The 24725-nt window shown below is 36.4% G+C and overlaps 1 protein-coding gene across 2 annotated transcripts in view; it reads right to left on the bottom strand.

Moving 5' to 3' along the window:
• Positions 1–9207: 9207 nt before the first annotated feature.
• The window catches only part of TUSC3 (tumor suppressor candidate 3), a gene marked incomplete at its 5' end in the record, with an annotated part of 133891 nt that continues 118373 nt past the window's right edge, over positions 9208–24725 (bottom strand). For both annotated transcript variants that reach the window (XM_082051659.1, XM_082051660.1), the window contains 3 exons: positions 9208–9327; positions 18040–18130; positions 20481–20555. In XM_082051659.1, the coding sequence (XP_081907785.1) occupies positions 9312–9327; positions 18040–18130; positions 20481–20555 (182 nt within the window). In that variant the 3' untranslated portion in view covers positions 9208–9311. The remainder of the gene's footprint in view (positions 9328–18039; positions 18131–20480; positions 20556–24725) is intronic.

Below are 24725 nucleotides of genomic sequence, written 5' to 3' on the forward strand. Positions count from 1 at the left end.
CAAGGCATTCTATTATACATCTTCATTTATCTCTATTATCTTGCCCAGTTTTTTGTCTTTATTAATGCATGACACACTAGAGCACCCTTCAGTGCTGATTTATATTAGTGTCACAAAAATTGCAACCTGCAAAAAGGAAATTCCCTCCCTCAAAAGGATGATAAATATCTACTTAAGCCTGTAATGACATTAAATGTTAATGTCTTCCTGAAATGAATCAGACAGAAGAGGTGTTTGAAGGAAGAGTAACTCAGAAAGCATGACCAATTGAAACCAAAGTCTCTTAATGCACTTCTTCAGGTATCCCTCAGTGTGAATGACACTTGAAAGTACTAAGCCACTTCAGAAAAATAAGTTATTATACTTCTGCACTAATAGCAGTACAGAACCCTTTAAAGGAAATGTTGAGGGTTTTTAAATATGCCTAAGATATGGCAATAAAGGGAGCTGAAAGAAAGACCATGAAATGGGGGTTTTATCAGAAGACAGGTTTAATATGGCATACTGGACACCTTGACTTATTGTGCACTGGTTATATATTATGCCCTTTTTATATTATGTGCTGGTGTTGAAGAGCTCTTAGTGATCAAAATGTTTTTCACGCAACTTTATTTCATAATAAACAGAAACTCCAGAGGCATTCAGATGTCCTGGAATATATATAGGGGAAGAGGTGTAGGTTATTTGGGATTGCTTTGTAGAAGCAATTTCTGGTGAGGGACTTACAAGAAAAAGAAATGTCAATGTTACTTTATCTCAGTAGTTCCTGGGTTGTATCAGCTGGTTGGCCTGTTGATGATAACTGATATATCCCTGAAGAGCATATGCATCTAAGTGTTGCTGTTGTTTTTCATGGATAGGAACACTAGGATGTGAGTAACTATGACTTGTCTGTCAGAGGACATTGATGTCTTGAGCATTCCTGAGAAACCATGGAGATTTGAGATTTTTCCTAGCAGGAGTCTGTGTAGGTGCAGAGGTCTTGGACCTTATGACACTTGGATAACTAAGTATGTAGCCACTTAAGAGTAATTTTCTTGAATCCTTAAGAACTGCTTCACCTGGCAACAGTTTAAAACATGGTAAACCCTGTATGCAAAGCTGTGGTGGCTAGATTTTTCAGTGCTGTCTGTCTACCTTCATTATAAATTATATTGGCTTTGTTTACTACTGTGCTGCACTGGCATGAATGCTTTCACTGCTTTTATTCTGTGAACTAAAATGTAATCTTAGGATTTGCTGTGATGTGTGTGCCTGTGCCTGTGGCTTACACACTTTTTTTTTTTTTTGTGGAACCAGTCTGGGGAAGGAGCTGTATGCCCAGCAGGAAATCTTGTCTTCCTTTGAGAAAATTCCTCTGAGACCACTCTTACACAAGAACTGGGCAGTGCTGGGCTACGGCTTTTGACAGATGTGATTACCAAAAGAGATGTAGAATGAAGTTGTACCATTACTGTCTTCAATTTCTTAACTTGAGGCATTTTAAATGCTCATTAAAATTCGCAGAACTTATAAAAAATTCCTGAGTAACTGAGCTGTGAGGGTAAGTTTGACATCAACCTACGACGGCTTCAGGATAGAGGCAGCATTATAAAGCCAATGAACTGTGACTACATCCTGCTCTCACTGGATGAGAAGTGCTGGAGAAGTGCTTACTCTGCTCTTTCTACATGTTCTCTGTAGTCCAGTATTTGTCACACAATATGCTAATTGAAGATCTTAGATGCAAGTAATTGCAGTGTCTGCATGAAAAATACTATTTGTCAACTTGATTTATCTATTTATTTATTGCAAATCTGTATCTGTTTTTCTATTGTGCTTTCAGCCTGTCCCTTGGAAACAAAGAGGTCACTAACTTGGAAGGCCTCTCTGGACTGATGTGATACTGTACGGCAAAGGCTGATTTTTGTCTTTGTTTCTTCTTGTGGTTCTGTAATATATAAGCTGTGAAATGGCAAAGACCATTCTGCTTCAAAGGGCAAGGACACTAGGAAAGCCAAGCCCTCTGCACTGGTGCGGCCTCACCTGGAGCACTGTGTGCAGTTTTGGGGACCACAGTACAAAAAGGATATAAAGCTACTGGAAAGTGTCCAGAAGAGGGCTACAAAGTTGGTGAAGGGTTTGGAGAGGAAGCCATATGAGGAGCAGCTGAAGTCACTTGGTTTGTTCAGCCTGGAGGATACTGAGAGGAGACCTCATCGCGGTCTACAGCTTCCTCACAAGGGGAGGAAGAAGGGCAGGTGCTGATCTCTTCTCTTTAGTGACCAGTGACAGAACCCAAGGGAATAGAAGGAAGATGTGCCAGGGGAAGTTTAAGTTGGACATTAGGAAAAGGTTCTTCACCCAGAGGGTGGTGGAGCACTGAAACAGGCTCCCCAGGGAGGTGTCACATCTCCAAGCCTGACAGTGTTCAAGAAGAGACTGGACAATGCCCTCAGACACATGGTGTGAACTGTGGGGTTGTCATATGCAGGGACAACACCTGGACCCTATAATTCTTCTGAGAGATGCTCATCTTAGGAGGAGGCCAGCAGGGAAGCTGGCAAAGGCCAGAGGCTGCTTGGGTCAAGTGGCCATGGGAAATGTTGTGTGTGAGGGCAGGAAGCTTTGGCCTGTGGCTGAACACCTCTGGAGTTAATAAAATTCTCTGAGAAAAGTCACAATCCAGTTGAGCTCCGTGGCTCTGGCTTAAATGTGGCAAGTTAGAGATGCAAGAGGAGAGCCTGGAGAAAACAGGGCATCTGAGCAGCAATTAGCTGAGGAAGATTTTAAGTGCTACAGTAGTAGGACTGTCAACCTGCCATGACCCTAACCAAGAGGGAGAAGGGGTAAAGAATTGGTTAAACACAGCTGAGGAGAGTGAGTAATTATAGAAAAGGAAGGGCAAAAGTCTGTTCTGCACCAGGTACAATTATTCTTAGCTCTAAATACCTTGACTAGGGAGGACTTTCTACTGACAGAGATGGACGGCCAAATCTAACCTCAGTACCGAGGTGATTCATTACTTGCCATCAGATGTGTTAATGGTAGATAGCCCTCTTGAGGGCAAAAACTGGCTACAAGCTTCCTCTGATCCTAACAATAACTTCCATTAGCTTTGACCAACAAAAATATTTTCAGATAAGAAGTGAACAGTTCTGTTTGCCTTCATTCTGCAAAATGACTCCATTGCTAGTGAAAATACATATTATTACAAAACAAATTAAAACTGAGTAGAACTTGAACAGCTCTTCTTAAACATAATGTATACCTTCCTGTTCTCCATCCTTAAACGCAGTGAATGAAGCTGCTGCACCAAGTGCTACCAGAGGGGAAACAAATACTTACAGAGATGTGTGCGCTACAGCCTAGATAAGCTTTTTCCACTGTTTTTACCTTCAGTACTTCTCAGTAAAGACTCACCTTGAGGCTTTTTGTTTCTCTCGAGTAAGACTCCTAAGGCAAAAATGTAACTATTAGAAGACAAAACAAAGCTTTCCAACTTGGGAACTTCTGAGACTTCTTCATTACTGTTTATACTTGTGAAACATTTTTAAAATGCAAGGCAGAAAGACTAAATACAAACCAGAGAAATATTTCCTATTTAATTCAAGTAGTTTTAGAGGGATCAGCACACAGCCTAGTGTTATGGAAGTTACTAGTCTCAAAAGTGTACTGATCTATGCTAGTGCACAATACAAACCTCCCTTGAAAATATCGGAAAGTGCTTCTTCAGCATCACACACTTACTGTGATGCAAAAAGAAGTTTTGGTTTGCTTACTTATGTTAGCTATATCTTGCATAATAGTATAGCTCACTTGGGTGAATGGAGGACATGGAAATTAATTTTTTAGCATAGGTAATATACAATTAAAAACCATTCTATAAAGGCTTGTTCCCCTGCAAATACTGGTTTTATATGACAATATCAGAAAGCAAAAGACTTGAGTTGTTTGACCTAACCTTCCTCTATGGATGGTATTGGGTTTGGTTTGACACACAGCAGACAATGAGCTCTGAACCTGAGTAGCTCTTAGTGTAGCACATACTGTAGTATATGGTATGCCTGCTCATAAATGGACTGTGCATAGGTGGATGTCTATTCTTGGATTTTAGAGGTTCTAATAAGAAGTCAGAGCTTCAAATATTTTTTTAATTAAGAACTCCTAACAAGGCATTCTTGTGCAAGTGTCTGGGATAGATACGGGGGTGAAATTATTTTAGGACAGAAAATAGAGTGGTGAAAAAAACAAAAACAACCAACTAACCAAAAAAAACAACCAACCAACCAAAAACAACCAAAAAAACCCAACCAAACCTAAAGCCTCAAAAAGTAAGTATATAAAATCTTCAACTCTTATTAGAGCAAACAGGAATAATCTAGATCACGTTTTCATCACAGGCATAAAATATTCTCATTTTCTTATGAATATTGTTATTCAGTAGTATCAAACACAAAGAGGAAAATCATATTCAGTTGTTCATTATATTACAAAGAATTGGAAGAACAGCTACCAGAGTTTTCAACTTGGTCTAAAGGCATCTTAAATATTATAAGGATGAGGTCCCAAGTTTGTGTATGACTCTGCCTGGCCAGACCCCTGAATCCATGTGGAGGTCCGTTCTAGATCCTTAAGAGGACACTGAGCCTTGTTAATGTCACTTACACAACTGTGGAGAGAGTTTTATTTGGCTGTTCTGAAGAGTATCTGGAGTTGAATTTGATTGGAAAGAGAATGGTGATTTTTATTTTTTTTTTTCCCCACTTTCTTCACAACTTCAGTTGCAATGTTTTGCTGCTTTAAATCTTTGTTTGGTCCTCAAGTATGGATTTCTTTCTCACAAGTTTGTTGGTGTCTACAGCTGCAAACATGAACTAGTAAAAAATGCCATCAAGCTTTTTAGTACCACACTCTTGCTTATTTAGAATCTGGGTACTTTGAAGAGATACTGCTTGCTTATCTCCACCTTCAGATTTATACATAATTTAATTTTCATCTAAATGGTCCCTTTAATGACAACATGTACGTTAGTCCAATTACACCAAAGTTAAAGTAGCTAACAAAGTGTAACAAAACAAATGTGCAATTAGGGTTCCCCAAACAACAGCTGGATATCTGTAAACAATTTTAAGGCCTGTGTTATAGAAACAGAACATAAGAAGGAAGCTGCTGGTACCCAAGGATGGAAGAAAATGGAGCTAAGGTGTTTGAAAGTGCTTACTAAGGTCTATAGAAAAATATCTTACCCTGGGTGTGGGGAGGAAGCATATGTGCCATGTAGCACGCAGCAGAGCAAGCATAAGAAATGGAGGGCACTGTGTTGCCTGCTGCCTGTAGACCTGCAGCTCTTATTGCCTCTGATATGGCTGTGTTGTTTCTCACTGCCTCAGTTTGTTCTTTAACTGAAACTCCAATGTGTACCAATAGTACTGTGAATGCTGTAGTGAGGGTGGTACACTCATAGCACTGGCAGTGATCACCTATGGAATACGACAGGAACTGAGTTATTAGTTCTTTATGAACATAACAGGCAGGAAAGATTTACAACAAATACCATTCACTCTAGCACTTCATAAAATGTTGTGCATTAGCATCAAAAGAAGATCACAAGATTTTTGCTGTATCACGTGATGAAAGTGTCTTGAAGTTGTTAATGATACATTTCTGTATATATTTAAAAATGTAGTTGTACGCGTTCTTGTTGCTCAGCACTTGAGATCTAAATACATTGCTCTGTGCATTTTTGTTCCGCTAAATTTTGTACTTTTTTACCTACAGGGTTTGCCTGACCACATGCCTTGTGATTGGGGTCTTTTGAAATGCTGCTTCTCCTCCTGAGCTCTGCCAATACCTGTCTCTGCCTCTCCTTTAGAGTTTCTTGTGACCATGGGTTTTCTGGCCCTGTTCTGAACCTGCTGATATTATCTAGCTCCACAAACTCCTATGGCAGAGAATTTGAAAAATTAGTAAGGATGTACTTCCTTTTATTTTATTTTAAATCAGCTGCATATTAGTTCTAGTATTGTAGGATTCAGTGAATGTTTTGTAATCAGCTTGTTATCTAATGTGTTTATAAACTTGTAAGCCACAATTATAGTCACTCCTCAGTTTTTTTTTCTTTTCCAGGTGAAGAGTTCCAGTCTTCTTAGTGTCTCTTCATAAGGAGGGACACTATGTCCCTGGTAAGTTCCCAGTGCCTTTTCTGTACCTTTGACTGTCCTGTGTCTTTAAGATGTGTAGATCAGAAGTACAGGCAGCACTCACTCAACAGGAGTGCACAGAGATTTTGTGTAGTTGCAGGGTGTTGTCCTCTGTCTTGTAACCCATACCCCTCCTGATGACACCAAACATCTTCTCTTTGGCTGTGAGTACACACTGACAATTCTGTTAAAATCTGTTCAGTTATAACTTTCCTGCCTCTTTGCTGAGTTTTAGCTGAATATGGCATGAATTATTTTTTCCTCCTTGCATTGATGCTTACCTGTAAGCTCTTTATCCATTTGTTGAGTTTTGTGAAATTTTTGTGGACTTTTCTATCAGCACAGTACTATATGAACTTATCTAGAATGCAGGTTGCACTGCATATGCACTTCTAAAGGTCACTGAATATGTATTCAAGTGGTCCCAGCACCAGCCTTCAGGAAGGTCCCATTCCTGACTTTTTTTATCATGAGAAGTGACCAATAACCCTATCCTTTGCTTGGTACCTTTTAACTGGTTTTCAAGAAGACATTACTCTCAATTTCAGGTTAGGTTCTTTAATAAAGTATTGCCAAAGAATTTTTATCCATGTGCATTTTCTGACACTATTTTAGACCTCTCCAAGGTTTGTGAGCTTAAATTCTTGTAGAAACAAGTCCTACAGCTTTCTTAGATGACTATGTTTATCCTTGCTCTCAGTAAACTTACTCGTTATTGCAGACTTGACCATCCTGTCAGGATCGGAAATTGTTCATTCGTCTGTAGCTCAGTCTTTCCTCTAGACTCTCCTTTATATAGATGACAGCTGTGTAGGCAATTCATCAGTCCTCTGATACAGAGGCAATCTATAATGACAGGTAAAGGCACCTTGCTTAGCAGTTCTACAACCTCACATCTGATTTCTTTCAAAGCTCTTTGATAAATGCCACTTGGTCCTGAGGTCTTACCAGGATCTAGCTTATCTATTTAAAGCAATTACACAGAAGATGCTAGACCACATTGATCTAGATCTTCTGGCCTAGCTGCTACAGAGAATTTGGTTTCTCTGTCAGTGTCTTTATTAGTGAGTGCACTTTCTTAAACTTTTGTCAACAGCGCTCTCACTACGTTCCCTATACAGTCCCCTACTTTTGATGTATTTGAAGAATTCTGTGCTACCATGCTACCACCTTGAGCATCAGCTTCAGGTTTTTTTTTTTAGACCTGTCATGTTTACAGTTGACTTGTGATGTGCTGTGAGTTTTCCTGTTCCCCTTGCCAGCATTCAAAACACAGAACTCCCTCTCAGTAAATTTCTTATAATGCAATTTTTTTTTTTTTTTCATTTCTTTTTTGAATTGCAGCACATGTTTTACCTGGGCTTCTAACACAGTATTTACCAGCCCACTGCTGGTCATATGCATCTTGCTATTTGGACTGTTACATTTTTTGTTGTTGTTTGTGGTTTTTGTGTGTGGCGTTTTTTTTATTCACTGCATTTATACATTGCTTCAGCTTATTTGTTCAGATTTTACTTCTGACTCCTCTCTTGCAACAGTATTAACCCTACTGCATTGTGGCAGTACTTCTCCCATTAATATCTCTTATTTTAGTACCCATGCACTACTCAAGCTGTTACTTTTTATTTAGTTATTATTTGAGACTTAGTAGATATTCCAGGAAGCAGTCACATATCACCGGAATACTTTACACCTCATCACAAGCTGAAATACTTAATCCCATTAAGATGTGGTCTTTATCTCTCACTATTACTACCTGTATGAAACTTCCAGTTTCTCAAGTCTGACTTCCTGATCACTATTGTCATCTTGATCAGAGGTCAGCAGCACAGTTCTAATTCTCTTTCAGAATTAGATTTTTTTTTTTTTTTTTACTAGGTCAGTATAGACTTCAAACCATGGAGCCCTATTGCAATTGTTTTTTTTTTTTCCTGTAAGACGTCCATGCAGTCTTTCACATATGGTACCACTTTGTCACCCACATATCCTCCTGGGCCATTCTCAAGTCAATAGCTTGGCAACAGTATAATACTGATTATTTTTTTCCCCACTAGATCTCTGAATGCCTATTATACCAAGGCTGTTGTTAGATACCACACTTGATAATTCCTCCATCCCTTTCACAAGCTTCTAGCACTGATACAAAGCTCTTGCAAATTCTGCCCTAGCTTCATGTAATATGAAATGTGAGTAGATACAAAAATGGCATTTTTAAATGGCATTAAAAATTCCTACACATGCTTTTCATAAAGCCGGGTGAACACAGAAAACTGGCAAATGCTGTAACTCTGGTTCGAACAGACTCATCTGTATTGCTTTATAAACGTAATTTTGGATAATACATTCCTTCTGCAGCTACTTACAAGAAAAAGAAAAGCATGTTGTGGATTGCAAAATATTGGTGCCCTCCCATCCTTCCATTTTGCCACCAAAGAGCTTAAAAGGATCTGAGTTCAGACTGATCTAAGCCTTCATGCCTTCAGGATTCCACAAACCATTTTGAATTGCATCCTTTGGCATGTGAGATGAACTGGCAATGTATGTGCTCTGATTACAGCTGAGTCAGGAAAAGAAGAAATTCAGGATGAAAATATGTAGAATATAATTTTATATTAATGGTTCAACATGTCTGAGGTGCTCAGAGTCTATGTATACGTGATACTGTTTCAAAGCAAAGTGCATGTAGTCATTGAATTACAGTTTCCACCATGGTATTTCTCTTAATAGTAGTTGAAGAAACAATAAGATTTCGTTTAGTTCTAAACCACCTCTCAAAACCTTATATGAAACTTCAGGTGAAAAATCTTGGCAATACCATTTGGATTTAGGTACTAAAATTAATGAGGAACCACTAAACAGAAGCTCATTATAATGAAATTTATTTAAATTCTTGAGCACACTATATTCATAACTTTTTAGTACTTCCCAATGAGGTGTTTACTGTAAGTTTCTATAAATTATGCATTAATTGCATGAAACTGCATTCACTCTATCAGCATATTATATAAATTATCACAAAAACAGATGAACCAACAAAAGATTCTTGAATACATGTAACATTGGTGGGCAGGTTCTATCAGTTATAGCTTATCTTCATGGTAAGCAGCTCTAAATGAATCCCTCTTGAATTCATTTAATTAAGAAGCTGAAAAGAAAGAAAACATGATTAAATGCTGAAAAAATGCATACAAACCACAGCATCATAATTATTGAAAAGAATAAACAAGGGTTTCAAAACATTCATTTGAAAAATCATTTGACATTTGTGTAATAATCTCTTAAGTTTTTATATCCCATTTAGTAATTACTAAGCAAGCATGAAAGTTATCAAATAAAACTTAAGTGACTGAAACTTTAATTTGCGTATTTAAAAAAATTAAAAAGCAAAATGCACTTCAAACATCTGTTCTCTTTAATCAAGTTCTGCATCTGCTCTTACTACTTAAACTGAGAACTACCTTTCCCAGGAGATGTTTCAGATTTATTTAAAACATTCTTCTTTTCCTGTTGAAGTGGTCCCAGAGTGGGGAGGGTACAGAGGATTTAGTAAGCTTCTGTAGGGTTGCAGACTCTTAAGCTTCTTATTTTGTTAAAATATCAATAATTTCAGATTACACTGATGTTTCTTTAACCCTGGAGTGAAACTTCGTATTTTTTAAAAAAAGTAGATACATATTGTGTGTTGTATTTTTTCTGAGTACTTTACCAAAGGCTTATCTCATAAATTGGGAAATGGGAACGCAGACTGGTGCATGCCTACAGACCAAGTTAACTGTATGAACACAAAAGCAATAAACTACTGAATGGAAGGGTTTCTTCACTGCCTCTAGCTTTGCGTGGAAGATCTTTCATCTCCTTATAGATATGCAGTGTGCTCTAGTGTACACATCTTGTAGTACTTTGACCAGTTTTCCATTCCCAGCATAATTAATTAATAATTACAAAACATGAATACAAGTGCCATAAGCTTAAAAGACTGTACCAATATAAAGATGTTCCCTGCTGCAAAAAGTTGACAAGCTCATTAGGCAAGACATACAAACCAAGGCAAAACAGATGGCAACTGGCTGGGTGCTGGAGAGTAAAGTGATTGTCAAAAGGGAAAGACTAGCAAGTGCAACCGCATGAAGAGGTGAATGTAGGGTGCCGAGTGGAGAAGAGAATGCTGAGCACATGAGACTAAAGAGATAACCCAGGTCAAGGACAGCTGAGTGAGGAGATGTACAGGAAAGAAGGAATTAAGGGGAGAAGAGAATAAAGAGGATGAAAACTGGTAGTGAAAAAGTTTGGGGGGCAGAGTGTTAAGAGTTGAAAATTACAATAATCAGGAAAGGTAGAATTGATAGGCTGGGGGGGGTAGAAGAATGAATGATATAACTGTAGGAAATACAAACACAGCAATGTCACTTTAGTTAATATATCTATTGTTCCTTACTGTCTGTCTGCAAGCAAACTGCATCTTTGGCAGCTAAGAGATATACTATGGAATAAAGGTAATGTAAACACTGATAGTTATATCAAAGTTATAAAACAAGTTTAGGAGGCTAGGTACAGACAGAAGGAAAAAGTCCAAGGTGGAAAAAACACAAAAAGCCAACACACCATAAAAAAAAAAAAAAAAAAGTACTAGACAATACCCAAAATGAAGGTGGTGTGGGTGGGCAGAGTTTCTGAAAAATCTGGAATAACAAATTGGACAACATCTATTTTGACAGATCTGCAAAAATATAGATGAAACCATGTCCCCTTACGCAAAGCAGGAGGAAACAGAAGAGGGAAGTATGGCCAAACTGACATCAACTAACTGGAAAGGGTAAAATAGGTAGGAGTAAACTGTAAACTAGAATTTCAGGAAAGCCACAAAAGCAATAAGGGAGATGCTTAATGGTGGCAATCAGGTAAGGTAGGTCCTGATCATAGAAAAGCATGCAAACTGTTTGCCACAGAAGAAGAGCATCCTTGTTAAGAGATCTGCTATGGGGCCAGACACCTGGAATTCAGATCTCCCATTCTTTAAAGGACAAGAAACCAGCACTGAACATGTAGATGTTCATGAATTCAGTGTCCTGTTGGATGGTTTGGATGAACAGAGGAGACTGAGCTGTTCTGCCTTCCATTTGAATGAGGTCTGGACATGGTGTCTACCCACATTAAGAGTAGTAGTATAGAAAATGATAAATGTAAGATGTTTTGCTTTGACAACTGTGTGTTATTGTTTTCCTGTCTTTTAAAATAACCCTGATTTCTTCCATTTAGAAGAAAGTAGCTTATTTTGCTGAGCACTAAGACCTGAATGTCAATCTTGGTGTTTATCAGAGGTAGATTTACCAGTTCATAAACTTCAGGTGAATCAATTCAATTATGCATGAAATCAACATAGAAGACCTGAACAGTTGTTAGTAGTGTTCACGTTTATTAATAAACTTAATTTTATATGTCTGCATATTATACTAGTTCTTTTACTTACTGGTGTTTTACCAGCATATTTCCAAGAAATAACTATTCCATTTCATTCACTTTCATTTAATTTCAATTGCTCAGTGTTATATCAGATTTCTTTACTGAAACTAATTGAATTACAATGAGGACAAACATCTCTTGTATGGTGTATACCATAAATGAGAGGAATTTTCAAGCTCTGGGGCATCTTGCAATTTTTCTGTTCTTGTTGCATTGACTGTTTTTCTGTAAGCAATGAATGAATACTTCATGTCTGACTTAACATTTATGATTTTTTATGAAAATAAGGCATCTTTTATCATGCTTTCTTACAGTTTAGTTCATTTTCTCTTCTCATCAATGCAGAATATGTATTTTCCATTCCACCAATACATAGTTCAGAAGGCTGATTTTTTTCTTTTTTTCTTTTTTTTTTTTTTTTTTTAATGGTTTGACTAAAAACTCTTCACACTTTTCTTTTCAATGCTCAAATACAATGGCTACAAAGGTTAATCTGATAATGAAACACTCAACTGCAGGTACCAAAAAATCTTGAATAAGCTATTTAATGTAAGCTAGTGTCCTGGTTTTGTTAAAAAAACAAGTTTCTTTTTTAGTGAATTTGCCTGTCAGCTAAAGCTTTCATATTAGCTGCATTTTCCTGGAGAACCAGATACATGTTTTGGTAAACCTAGCAATGGAATGCAAAGTTATTGATAAGCATGGATGGACATCTCGCGAGAGGGACAACGAGAAACAGGTGACCAAGAAACTGACCAACTGTGTATAACATTCCATTCACATGAATACTTCATATAAAAGTGGGAGATCACGAGGATCTCGTCCCTTTTCCTTCTTTTCCCTTCTGCTTGTGGCCGACATTAGGAGAGGACCTTGCTAGTCGTCCCTGCGAACTGAGGCCTAGTGATAGACTGAATCCAGCTCCGGTTGGCTGCAGAGTCCAATCCAGGACTTTGGGTGCTGACTCTACAGTTGCTGAGACTTTCAAGATTGGTTTTGTATATTTTGTATTATTTTCTCTATTCTTATTAGTAGCATTAGTAAAACATTTTTAATTTTTCCAACTCTCTTCTCTCGGTCCTTCTTTCCCTCCTGATCGCCTGTCCTTGGTGGGAAGCGGGGAGAGGGAGGGGCAAAAGGGGGAAGGCAGGGGGGAAGAGGGGGTTAACAATACATCTGCCAGGGTTTTATTGTCACCCCACAATCTAAACCCTTGACAGCTAGTTAATGAAAAAAAGTGGGACTTTTTTTTAACATCAGTAAACAGTGGATAAGACTTGCATCTGTCTGTCCTCCCAAAAAACACCAGTGTTACAAATATGTGCAGTCCTAACATTCCCTATAATGCAATACTGTGCTAGTGTACTGATGTCTTCTGATTTGTTCTTACCATCCTTCTCATTCTTTTTAACATTCATTGTGGGTTTTGGACTGAAATTGCCTAAAGCGAGGTTTCCAGAGAGCCCTCCAAGTTCTTCTCTGACTAACAAAGCTAAATCGGAGTTCATGCTTTTGGCTTATAGTTAAGAACAGTCTCTGTCATTCCCATGTGTATTAGTTGACAGATAAAATTCTGTGTTGATATAAAGAAATTTTATTGCTCAATCACTGAGTACCTGATACTTAATATATCACTTATTCACTTCAAATATTGGGGTGAGAATGCTTCCAGAAAAGATTCTCTTAGATATATCAACAATCTTATCCAGAAAGCATTATAAAGGAGAAAATGTTCAACAGTATAAAATAAAATTATTGCATTATCTTTCAACAGTTAATGACAGCAATTAAAATGAAAGTTTTAGCAAAATGAAAAATTTCATCTAGTTCCCATAAAAAGGTGGATTAGTGCAGGCATGAAAAAGCCCTGCCATCATAAAAATGACTCTAGCAGAGAGATTTGTTACATGCTAGCTCATCCATCACAATTGTGTTTGCTCAGTAAGTAACCTTCATGATGACCTCCGTTTTGCATCACCTCTCCCATTCCAATGCTTTATTGTATAAAGGTATTTTACCAGCATCTTAATTAAATCATTTTTTTCCCTAACCCTAGCCTTCAAGAAGAAAATTCTATGGAAGTAAGAATCAAAACCTTAATTGGAAAATGTCTGAAGTGGACGAAAAAAAGGTAAACAAAATTACTCTCCCTTCCTACATACATGCCCTCTAAAGAGCACATTGATAGACCTGTGCACTTATCTAGCAGTCCTCTGGACACTTTTGTGTTTGTCACAGAAATTAACAATGACAATGGCATTACCAGGGTCAAAGAAATAACAGCATTCCCAGTACTTTAATATATGCACACTAGAAATGGAAATAACAGTCTTTCTCCTGTTTTTGACTCCTGCTTTATGTTTATCCACCTCTGTTTTGGTTTATCTTCAGTACACAGAGGTCACTGGAGAGAAAGAGGATGCACAGCAGGTTGTGCTACTGCTTCAATTTTATTGATGCATGCTGCTTCGGAAAGGACTTATTTGGTTTTTCAGTGCCAGAGAACAGAAACAATGTAGTATACTTGACTTTTTAAAAGTAGAACAGTGAAGTTGATGCTTGATGCACATAGCATTAAAACAATTTCAGTTCTCTTTAACTGTTGCTTTAGGCAAGCCAACATAAACATTCTTTTTTTATGACAGATCATTAGTATGCGTTGTTGTTAGTATTGTTAAAGGCAAAGCTTTACTAGCCTGAGGACAATTTACCACATAAAGACTGATAGTTTCAAGGTGAAATCTACAACCAGTGAAAGTAAAAAGACAGACATATTTCACATCTTAAGATATATCTACACTGGGATTGATTGATGGGGCATGGAACTCCTTGGAAGATCCTAAAGAATTGAGACAGATGACTGTATACCGGCAGAGATGACTGAAGTTAAAATGCAGGATATTAAATTCAAAGGGGAAAGAGAAAATAACAAAGTTTATATACTTGGTCCTCCTTAGTGTTTTGCAGGTTCACTTCATTAAAATTCATAAGGACTATGGACATAAACCAAAGAGGCTTCTCCTAAGAAACACTATGACATTGCCATGAGGATTACATGGATGAGATCACTGAAGTGTCAAAGAATCAACAGTATGTTTCTTTAAAATAACAGGAAATGGGTTGCGAGCTACCCAAAAGACCAACAGAAACTTGAAAGATTTAACACTGGAAAGGACCAGATAAGTAAATGACACATTTGGCAAACTAGCAAATGAAATTTGATAATAGCAAAGCAAAAACATCAGTTCTAGTGATGGTTTCCAGTAATTCTGCAGTGAGTCAGGATTAAAGATTGAATGATTAATTTATACCCATGAAAACATGAAGAATCTAGGACAGTCCAAGTAAGCCTGTAAGATCTTGCTTAATCCTGCAGGATCAGTAACAATGTTGAAAAAACAAAACAAACAAACAAACAAACAAACAAACAAAAGTTGTGATATTGAATCTACTTAGCTCCTTCAGGTGGGATTTGGTTTATGGATCTAATAATTCCTTCACAGTAACAACATGATACAGCACTATCTATTTTAACAGGATTGTAATGTGTGATGAATCATTAATTCAGCAATATCTTGGATTTCTTTTATTTATTTCTTCACCAACTTTAACATACTAATACATGTACTTCTTTTCTACATGCATTGCATTTAAACTACATTTCTTTAAACGTTTATTAGAATTCAGAATTCTCTTTCTCTTCCTCTTCCCCTCCAAACCCCTGATGTTCTCGATGTCCCTTTTTTGCAGCTTGGATACCAACAGAAGAGTACAAAATCTACACATGGCTCCAACTTCTGCTGGGCACTCTAAAGAAAAGATGTCTGATATTTCACTAAATACAGGTTCGGTTGTAAGGGAGGGCAGGGGGAGGAAAGAAAAAATCCATCCCACCCAAAATTTAAAGCAAACAAATTAGGGAGAAAAGAAGGACAACCCCTACATTACTTAAATTAAGATTCTTAAAGCTTACTATATGTACGTGATACTACAAGATATGTAGTACAACTGAGCAATTAGCTCTGCAAGAACATCAATGGTACTGTGTATATATGCCAGCTCACAGCGGATACTAATGCTCACAAGGTACTGTTCAACCTCAGACATCCTTGGTATCATACAGCAGTCAAAAAACCCTAGTGCAAACATTCACAGAAGCCATGCAAGGTCTGGAAATTGGCACAGTCATATAAACATGTTGTTAACAGGTGATAAGAATACTCCTAAGATGAAAGAACTAAAAATGAAACTAGTATGACTGTCAGATTTCTTTAGTGGCTATTAAATTGCACGGCAACAAACACAACAACTGCTTTTCCCTTTTAGTGAACTTGTTATGAGAAGATGCAAGTGAGCTGAGACTGTGGGTTGACATTCCTTGGCAGTGCAAATCAAATGAGCTTATGAGCTGCACATCAAGCTCCTAATTCCTTCTTGTTTTAGGTTCAAGACTTAAGCACTTAATGGGATGTATGAATACTTCGTGCTTAGGAAAACTGGATCCTGTCTTTTACCCCACGTCAGTCAAGCTAGAAGGCGGTCTCCTGAGAGGATGCTGAGAAGCCATACAGACTATCCCAGATGGCAAACTACTAACTCCATACTGATGAAGCCTTGGAATATGATACTACTGGGCCCTTTACAGACTTCTTTCCTTAGCAGAAAGGAATAAAAAGCAGAAATACACCTTCTGTGCATATTGCAAGTAAGAGTTTCTTTGTCTTGAGAATGATGTTATTAAATGCTAAAACCGAGGCAATCTAAACTAAATGTCAATTCATCTGCATAAATTGACCAAGCTCAGTAAAGAAAATAGTTCTAAAGTCTCACAGGAAAAAGTAATAGAAAAATTTTATGTATTAGCTCAAATGTTAGATCTAAACTGGCTTTGCAAGTTGGAGTTTTTACCAACACAACATTAAGTGGGCTGCTGCACTAATCACAAGACCTAGTCATAGAAATCAATAATTAGAAGTATCTGTGAAAAACTGAAGTATTCCTCATATGATTCTTTAACAGTGGCTATAAAAATAATAGAACTGTTAACGGATAGTTCTTTTGTCCTCTACTTCAAAATATAACTTTCTGAATCTGCTGTACTAATGTTTCTCTTACATATCTATTAGTCGACATTTCATCATGGCAGATCTTTCCGCAAAATGTTACTGTATCTACATTGCAACACACATCATCCACTTACTCTTCCAAACATGGTAACAGTAATGTAGAGTAATATTCTGTGAAGGACTAGTCTAATAGTTTATAGAAACAAATTTCACTGGAAATAAGGAGAAACTAATCTTTTTAGATGCACTGTGGCCAACTAGAGGAGGGAAAACAGCAGTCATGCTCTATTGTAAAGCCTAGTATTGCATGTTAAGATTATGTCAACTGAATACATAAGTATATATAGAGAACTCTACAGGAAAAAAAGAAGTTTAAAAGGAGCAAAGACTGAAGCAATGGGAAAACCAGCAAAAATTCAAATAGAATCAAAAGTCAATCAAACAAAATTCCTGGAGAATATTGCAATAGAGAAAGCATTCTTCATTAAAATTATTTAGCCATCCTACAAAACAAAGCTTTGGAAGAGAAAAATCAACAGGTCTCTGTCTTGTTCCACAAACTTGATGAGTCAGGAAATGTCACTCTATTGCTTTTAACTCAGTGGCCTCGTTCGTCATTACTATAGTACTGCAGATTTCTTTAACTGCACTTTTTCATCTAGCCAGGGTTTTTCATGTACATCTGAAAATGGTACCAGGATCACAAGAAAATGCAATGGGCCATATAACGGATCAGCAAGAAGATGTGAATCAGAAGTCTAGACTACCTCTGCAGGTGACCTCCCAGTTGAAAACATCCACCTACAAAAGGCAAGAACTGTGTTTTCTTTACTATTTTTCTACTTTTTCTGCTTCTCAGACAAATTGTAACTGTTTAATTGACAGTTGTCCCTATAATTCAGAAATACTATAATGCTTTATTACCTCTCTGGTGTGACTGACAATAAAAGAAGGTACTTTTAGTGATTTAGCACTGTACACTGGTTTGGTGTTTTTGTGCATTACGTATATCTTAGTTATAAAGACACACAAATAAATACCCAATAAAGGTTTATAAACTCAAGCACATTTTATATTGCATTTTTCATGGGGCAGTGTGTAGGTCACATGTGCGTGCTTAAATTCATTTATCTGATCTGCCTTATCAGTCATCTTACAACATTATCTTTCCAGTCCTTTTTTGGTTTGCTTGAATTAATTTTTATTCTTCTTGCTTCTTCCAGCTCTCATAGACTGCAGTGGTAAAAATCAAAGCTGTTTACCTGAAAGCTATACTTAAACTTATACAAAGTTATTAAAATCTATAAGATAAGAATCTAATGAGAGATTACCTGTATGGGTAGCCATGGTATTTGGAGCGAAATATCGACAACAAGAAACTGAAGAAAAAGACGACCAGGCCCAGGCCTACCAGACATATTACTGGAAAGAAAATAACTTTGTTTATTAGCACACAAAAAATCTAAAACTGGAATATCTACACAGAATATTATTTATGTCAATCATTTACAGAGAATTTTGACACAGTTAAATAAAAACATGTTACTGCATTGACTACTGGTGCCCACTATCTTTTGACAGGATTTCAAACACATATGAAAATAATATTTATGGTTATAAAGAAAAAAATGACTTGTCAGTGTAAATGTATTTTCAGGAAAAATGTGTAGCAATTTGCAACTCAAATGTATGTGGATGCAAACACCTTACTGCTGATAATGGATTTAATAACCCTGTAAATTATATGTATCAGGCAATGTAATTCCAGGTATTTGCTTGTTCTTTTTGGAAAACAATTTTATCTTTAGAAAAATGCTCCTTCACTAATATAATCATGTTATCTCTAATCAACCATCTAAGGCTGAAGTAACAGCAAAGGCGGTTTAGCAACTACTTTAAACAGTGAAATGTTTTAGCTACTAAGAACTAGATAAAGTTCCAAGGCTGGCAGCAAAATCACTTTTAACTTGATAGGTATATAATTTTTTAGGTTTTGAAGATAAATAACAATGACGCAGACCTTCTGATAGCATCCAGATGCAAGTGCTTTGAGCCTTTTCTGGCAAAAAATGAATTAGCAAAGTAAGCGCATAAATTAGCAAATAAAATTTGGAATACCAGTTGGCACTCTGTGTAATAATAGCATAAAACCTTTTTGATCATGACAGCTTGCTCAATTGCATGTAAATAAGTTAAAAAAAAAGGCAACATGTTACAAGCTGATGTATATAATTGAGATGCAGCTCATCTACATTCAGTAATGTTTTGGTTCTAGTGAGCTACTTCGATTTTAAAACGTTTTTTTCTTATACTATTCCTACTTTAGCCAAACCTTTGCTATTTAATGGTAATATTCATGCTTCAAAAGTGTGCTGGCTTTGAGAGAAGGATGAGCAACCATGAAGACAGGGAAGCTGACAAAGACGCATTTTTTCATTAAAACTGACCATGTGGAAACTGACACACGTCAATTGAAATATAAAATTTCTGCAGCTATTTTGAGAAAACTACCCATGTACAAATCTTATAAACACACTTCATTATAAAGAAATTACCATTCACAAATATGATTCCAAAGCATGGATTAATTGATTGCAAAGCATGACCAGTGCAAGGCAGGTACAAGGAAAGCATTCACATAACGGTCACAGCAGAGAGTCTGAATTTGTACTGCAGCCCTTTCTCATTTTGCTGTGTTCAAGTTCACAGACCCAGATCTCAACTGTGATCTAAGATCATATTCCAATTAAACTCATGTCACTGTCTTTTTTGACATCAGTATTAAAGCTAGACGCTGTAGAGGATATTCAGTATTAAATTATACATCTACAGCTCAATAAAGTAGACTTGCAAATCACTATAAATTAGAGATGTCTAGCTAACATTCAACCAGCTATTATGAAGAATTACATAATTCTTTTATAGAAAATAATTGGCCAGCCCAATCTGCAATACTGTGTATTACATAGAGGAAGCTAAAGAACCGATCTAGAAAGCAAGAGGAAGCAGCGTAGAATGTCTGGTGGCGTTCAAAATCTTCAACACCTTATGTGACAAAGAGGCAGGGGATATGAAAAAAACATAGAAGGTACAAAGGCAGATTGGCATATTTGTTTCAACCTATGTCATACTCAGTAAAAGGTTGGTTAACATAGCAGTTAGGAAGTTTAAATCTGGATGAAATATTTTCATACTGTATGTTTACACAACTCATTGCCAAAAAATTATTGCAAATATTTTGAATGACAACAACATTCAGAAAAATGTAAAACTAGCACTTCAGGCTAAGAATCTTGATGTTGCAGATTAGGATATGTTCTGTATTACATCTTCTGCTGGGCTTTCACCTTCCTTTGGAAACGTGATACTGGCAAAGCGTACCAAGTAAAAGAATTTTCACATTCCTTTGGATGCTGTCATCTTAAGCACCTTAAATGTCTAAATTATTTTTGAAAAAATGTTTTGAAACTCCTGTTCTTTATGCCACTGAATTTCAATATAAATCAAAATCCAAAAAGCATTTATTCCATACTATGTGGTGAAGATATTAGGCCAAGCTATACCTTGGCTGACTATGCTTAAAACATTTTTTTTTTACTGTTACAACTTCATGTGAATGCAGCTTTGTCAACGGATTCTTTTTTTTACTTTCATCTTCTCCACCCCACAATAGGTAAAAATTGGCTTCTACAAACTTAATGAGATATTAATTTGTAATTCTCAATGTCTTCTAATTGTCTAAACATTGTCTTAGTTGTACTAAATAACTTACTTCTCCTTTTTCCAACATCCCCTTTGGAGGTAGCAGCTTCATTCAGGAGTACCATTCCCATGGTGATAGCAGCGTCTATATCAACATTGTCAAGGAAAACAGCAGGTGTGTGGATACCTCAGAAAGCCACAAAGGTACATCTACGAACTAAAGCTTTGAAATTCATAAGATGAAAGACTGTACTTAAATATAAAACTGTGCATTGCACTCTGTACTGTACCAATACACTCACCCGTGGCAAAAATGTGTAGTAAGATTTTCCATTGTGTGTTCTACATAAAAGAGGAAAGAAGATTCAAAAACTTTAAAGGATGAGCTGTCAAGGAGCGCACACAAATTTTGGACAGTTATGGAAATAACTATTCCCCAATATCTTACAATATTCTGTAAATTGGTAGTAAAGGATTTTTTAAAACTATAAGAATCAGAAATCATTCAATTTTATTGCACACAATTCTTTGGTTATTTATTTGATGTAAACTGAAGCAGCTGGATTGCTTTATCTTTCTCTGCTTTTAGATAAGACATTAGCTTTCTCTTTAGTGTCATATTGCTTAATAGTTTAGCAGAGAAACTTCTCAGAGGCGAAGTCCCAGTCACTTTCAGTGTTTTATTGTCTCATTATAACTTTTACAGATGTGAAAAAGTAATTAATGATGAAACAATTTCACTAATTTAGCAAGATCTTAAACCACTCACTTAACTGTTTAGCTGAAACTGTATAAACAAAAAGAGATGGTTACTAATGTGCGTAACATCTGTTCTGAAGAGGAGACTTGCCTGAATACCATAGTGAAGCACGAATGCATCAGGGGAGCTATATCTCACAATTTCAGGAAATACAAACTTCAGCAGAGTTAACTGATTCTTGAATAGGGTTGTTTTTTTAAGCATTACTCATCCCAGGGATGACTACAAACTTTAAGAACTGTAAGATGTTTCTATTTACACGCACAGATAATTCATGAGAGATACTTCAAACATGTTACATCCATAAATAATATCTGCACCCTGTAACAATATACTTGTGTTAATCCTATCAATGTTCATATTAACATTTTTACATTAGAAACATTCAAAATTAAACCCAAAATACTCAGACATCTGAAATTTCAATTATATAGTTTCAATTAACCTGAGCATGAGTAAAAGGATTTAGAAATGTCAATGTTAACATCATCACACATCATTAGAGATTAGCAGCCTGATTCAGGTTTGAGACTTCCAAATTTCTTATATATAGAACGATAAAAGTCAAATGAAGAAAAACAGGATTAAAGAAAGCAAAGACTGATGGTGAAAGGAAGCAGATCCCAATAGGCAACGTCAAGGAAATACAAGCTTTAACACCACCTCTTTGATATAGACATCTACCTACAGTCCTAAATTAGACACTGGTTAGAAACACACTAGTAGCCCAAACTACTTACCTACACATGCACAAGGTATAAGGCACAGGGTCAGTCTTATGAATAAATGGCTTTATTCAAGTCTTCCAGAAGCTTATTACTGTACTTGACAAAATACATTAAAAAAAGTTGCAAAATATGAAAAAAAGATAAAAACAAACCCTGAAATCCATGAAACTGCAAATTGGAAGGGAAGGCAAAGATTACTTTCTAAAAATCTTGCTTGTTAAGATGCAGATTCGTGAGCATAAGAGACTGGAAATCTCCTGTGCTACTGCTAAGCTTGAAGTAGGAAAAATAATTGGAAAGAATTATTCAGTTCTCTGCTTTCAAAAGTTACAAAAGCATAAAAATGAACTGAAGAAGCTGCAACAAGAAAGGCTGAGAAAACAAATTCCATATGTATTTCTACCCTATTAAGAAAAGCCTCTAATGTAGTATTATCTAATAACTTTATTTTACCAATACCTTACTTAGATTTATAGTAGTGTTTTTATTCTTAGTCTAAAAAAAAATCCATACCCAAGATGTGACGGTAACCTGCCAGAACCTCTCACCAAAGTGTTACTTTTTGCAAAAGTTTTGGACTACTTTGTAAATTTATTTGCTTGATTACCCCATGCAACATTGGATGTAATGTGGTCCTTTGCTATTTCCTTTACCTGGCTGCATCTGAAATACAAACCAACCAAGCAACTGCACACTAAAAAGCCATTTGGCAGACAACTCTTCTGTAACGTAATTCTTATTTTCTTAGCAGATCATGAGTTTAATTCACATTTCTTACCATTAGGAATAACAGTGTCATGAAAGTAACTGTTTGCTCTGCAACAGAGAATTTTAGATCTGTAACCAGCTGAACTGTGCTGTAGTGTTGTTTTTCCCTTCCCTTCCCTTCCCTTCCCTTCCCTTCCCTTCCCTTCCCTTCCCTTCCCTTCCCTTCCCTTCCCTTCCCTTCCCTTCCCTTCCCTTCCCTTCCCTTCCCTTCCCTTCCCTTCCCTTCCCTTCCCTTCCCTTCCCTTCCCTTCCCTTCCCTTCCCTTCCCTTCCCTTCCCTTCCCTTCCCTTCCTCATATCATTACCCCTAGAGCTTCCCTCACATTGTCACTATTTTTGCTTCAGTTGTTGCTTTCTAACTTTGGTCATCATTGTTGAGTTTTCAGCACCACTGGTTGCCTTTTAGCTTCAACAACATCAGCTTTGTACCTTCGCACTCTAAGAATGTCACTTGCCTCAGCTCTGTGATGGTGAAGTAAAAATTCAGTCTTACTGACCTGTGGTTTCAATGCAATAATTAGCTTCTTACCACAGAATATACAGAATATGTAGTTATATATAGAATATATATCTATAATACATATATTATATAGTTGTTATTTTTTGCTCCTGTTTCTAACACAGGATGTTATGTCTTTACATTATTCTGATACTCTAAAAAAGAAAGCAAAAGTCCTAGCTCTGAAAATAATCTTTTACAGTATCATATTTCTCTAGCAGTGCAGAATGCAAAATTTTAGCAACTACTTATTTGGACAGTTTTCCATCTGCAAAAAATGAGATGGCATGAAAAGATGTACTTATTTTCTAATTTCTTTAACCCTCTCATTATTCTTTAAGAAACTATTCTGAAAAGATGGGGGGAACGTGACACTCAGACCATTGCTAGCATATGATTTAAATTTAGATTTTCATGTTTTCTGATGAATGCACTTCTCTGTAGCATTTTCTTCCTGTGTAAATCCAGCTATATGTCTTCTCAAATTTGGAATGATTTCACTTTTACATATTAAACTTCTGCTGCTCCTTTTCCCAGCTGGAACATGCTTTTCACAGAACTTGACAACATATATCATTTAGGTAGTGCTTTTGAAAAGGTTCTGAATGTTTTGATACATAAAGAAGAGTTTTAATGCAGGATTAAAAAAACAGTTACCAAAATTCATGAGATTATTCAGAAAATAGCAATAATAGAACATAACATTCAGCCCTGAAAAAAAACAAGATGCCTGATTGGAAGTATTAAAAAACCCACAGGAACAAAACACAAAAAAAAAGATTGGATCAATAAAGTCCAGAATGATAGATACCCTACAAAATGAAAGCAATTACTAGTAAATTCTGGACACTTTCTATCAGCATACTTAAACAGAAAATTTAATCACTGTTAATTCCAGACAGAATGCCCAAAAAGAAGAAAACCTGATACTTCATAAGTTTATTAATGTAATATACGATTTATATCTTTACTTTACAAATTTAGTAGTGAATGAGGAATAAAAGAAGTAAAGAAAATAAGTTGACTAACACTTGGTTACTTTTGTGAAAACAGTTTGGTGGTCTCATTCTTATTCTGGTGTATTTCTACCAAGAGCACAAAAAGTGGCATTATACCCATAAAGAAACAACTACCTTTTAGTTGCAGCTCATGCAGTTGTTTAATAAGATATGAGCAAGAAAACTAGAGAGCAAAATATTCATCCACTGAAGTATGTGCTCAGTTTACTGTTAATTAAAATGGGGAGAAATTATCACACAAACTTTAAAAACTTCTGGTTCGCTTTATCATACACAGAACAAAGAAAAGCACATACATGTTTTCTGAAGGAATAACATGATCAACAGGAAAATCTATGGTGGTTTTTCTTGTTTTTTCTTTGTTTAGTTTTTTTGGGGGTGAAAAGGGTTGGAAGGTGATGATTAGAACATGAAAAAATCTTTACTGGCTCCTTACGAGAGGGCCGCATTTTGCTGTCTTTTAACTTTTTCCTACTAATACTTAAACCTCTAAAATACCTTCAATAATTTCAGAAATACTGACCACATTACAGGTTCTTTAT

The sequence above is a fragment of the Streptopelia decaocto genome, assembly GCF_964273445.1.
Source record: "Streptopelia decaocto genome assembly, chromosome: 4".
NCBI lineage: Eukaryota > Metazoa > Chordata > Aves > Columbiformes > Columbidae > Streptopelia > Streptopelia decaocto.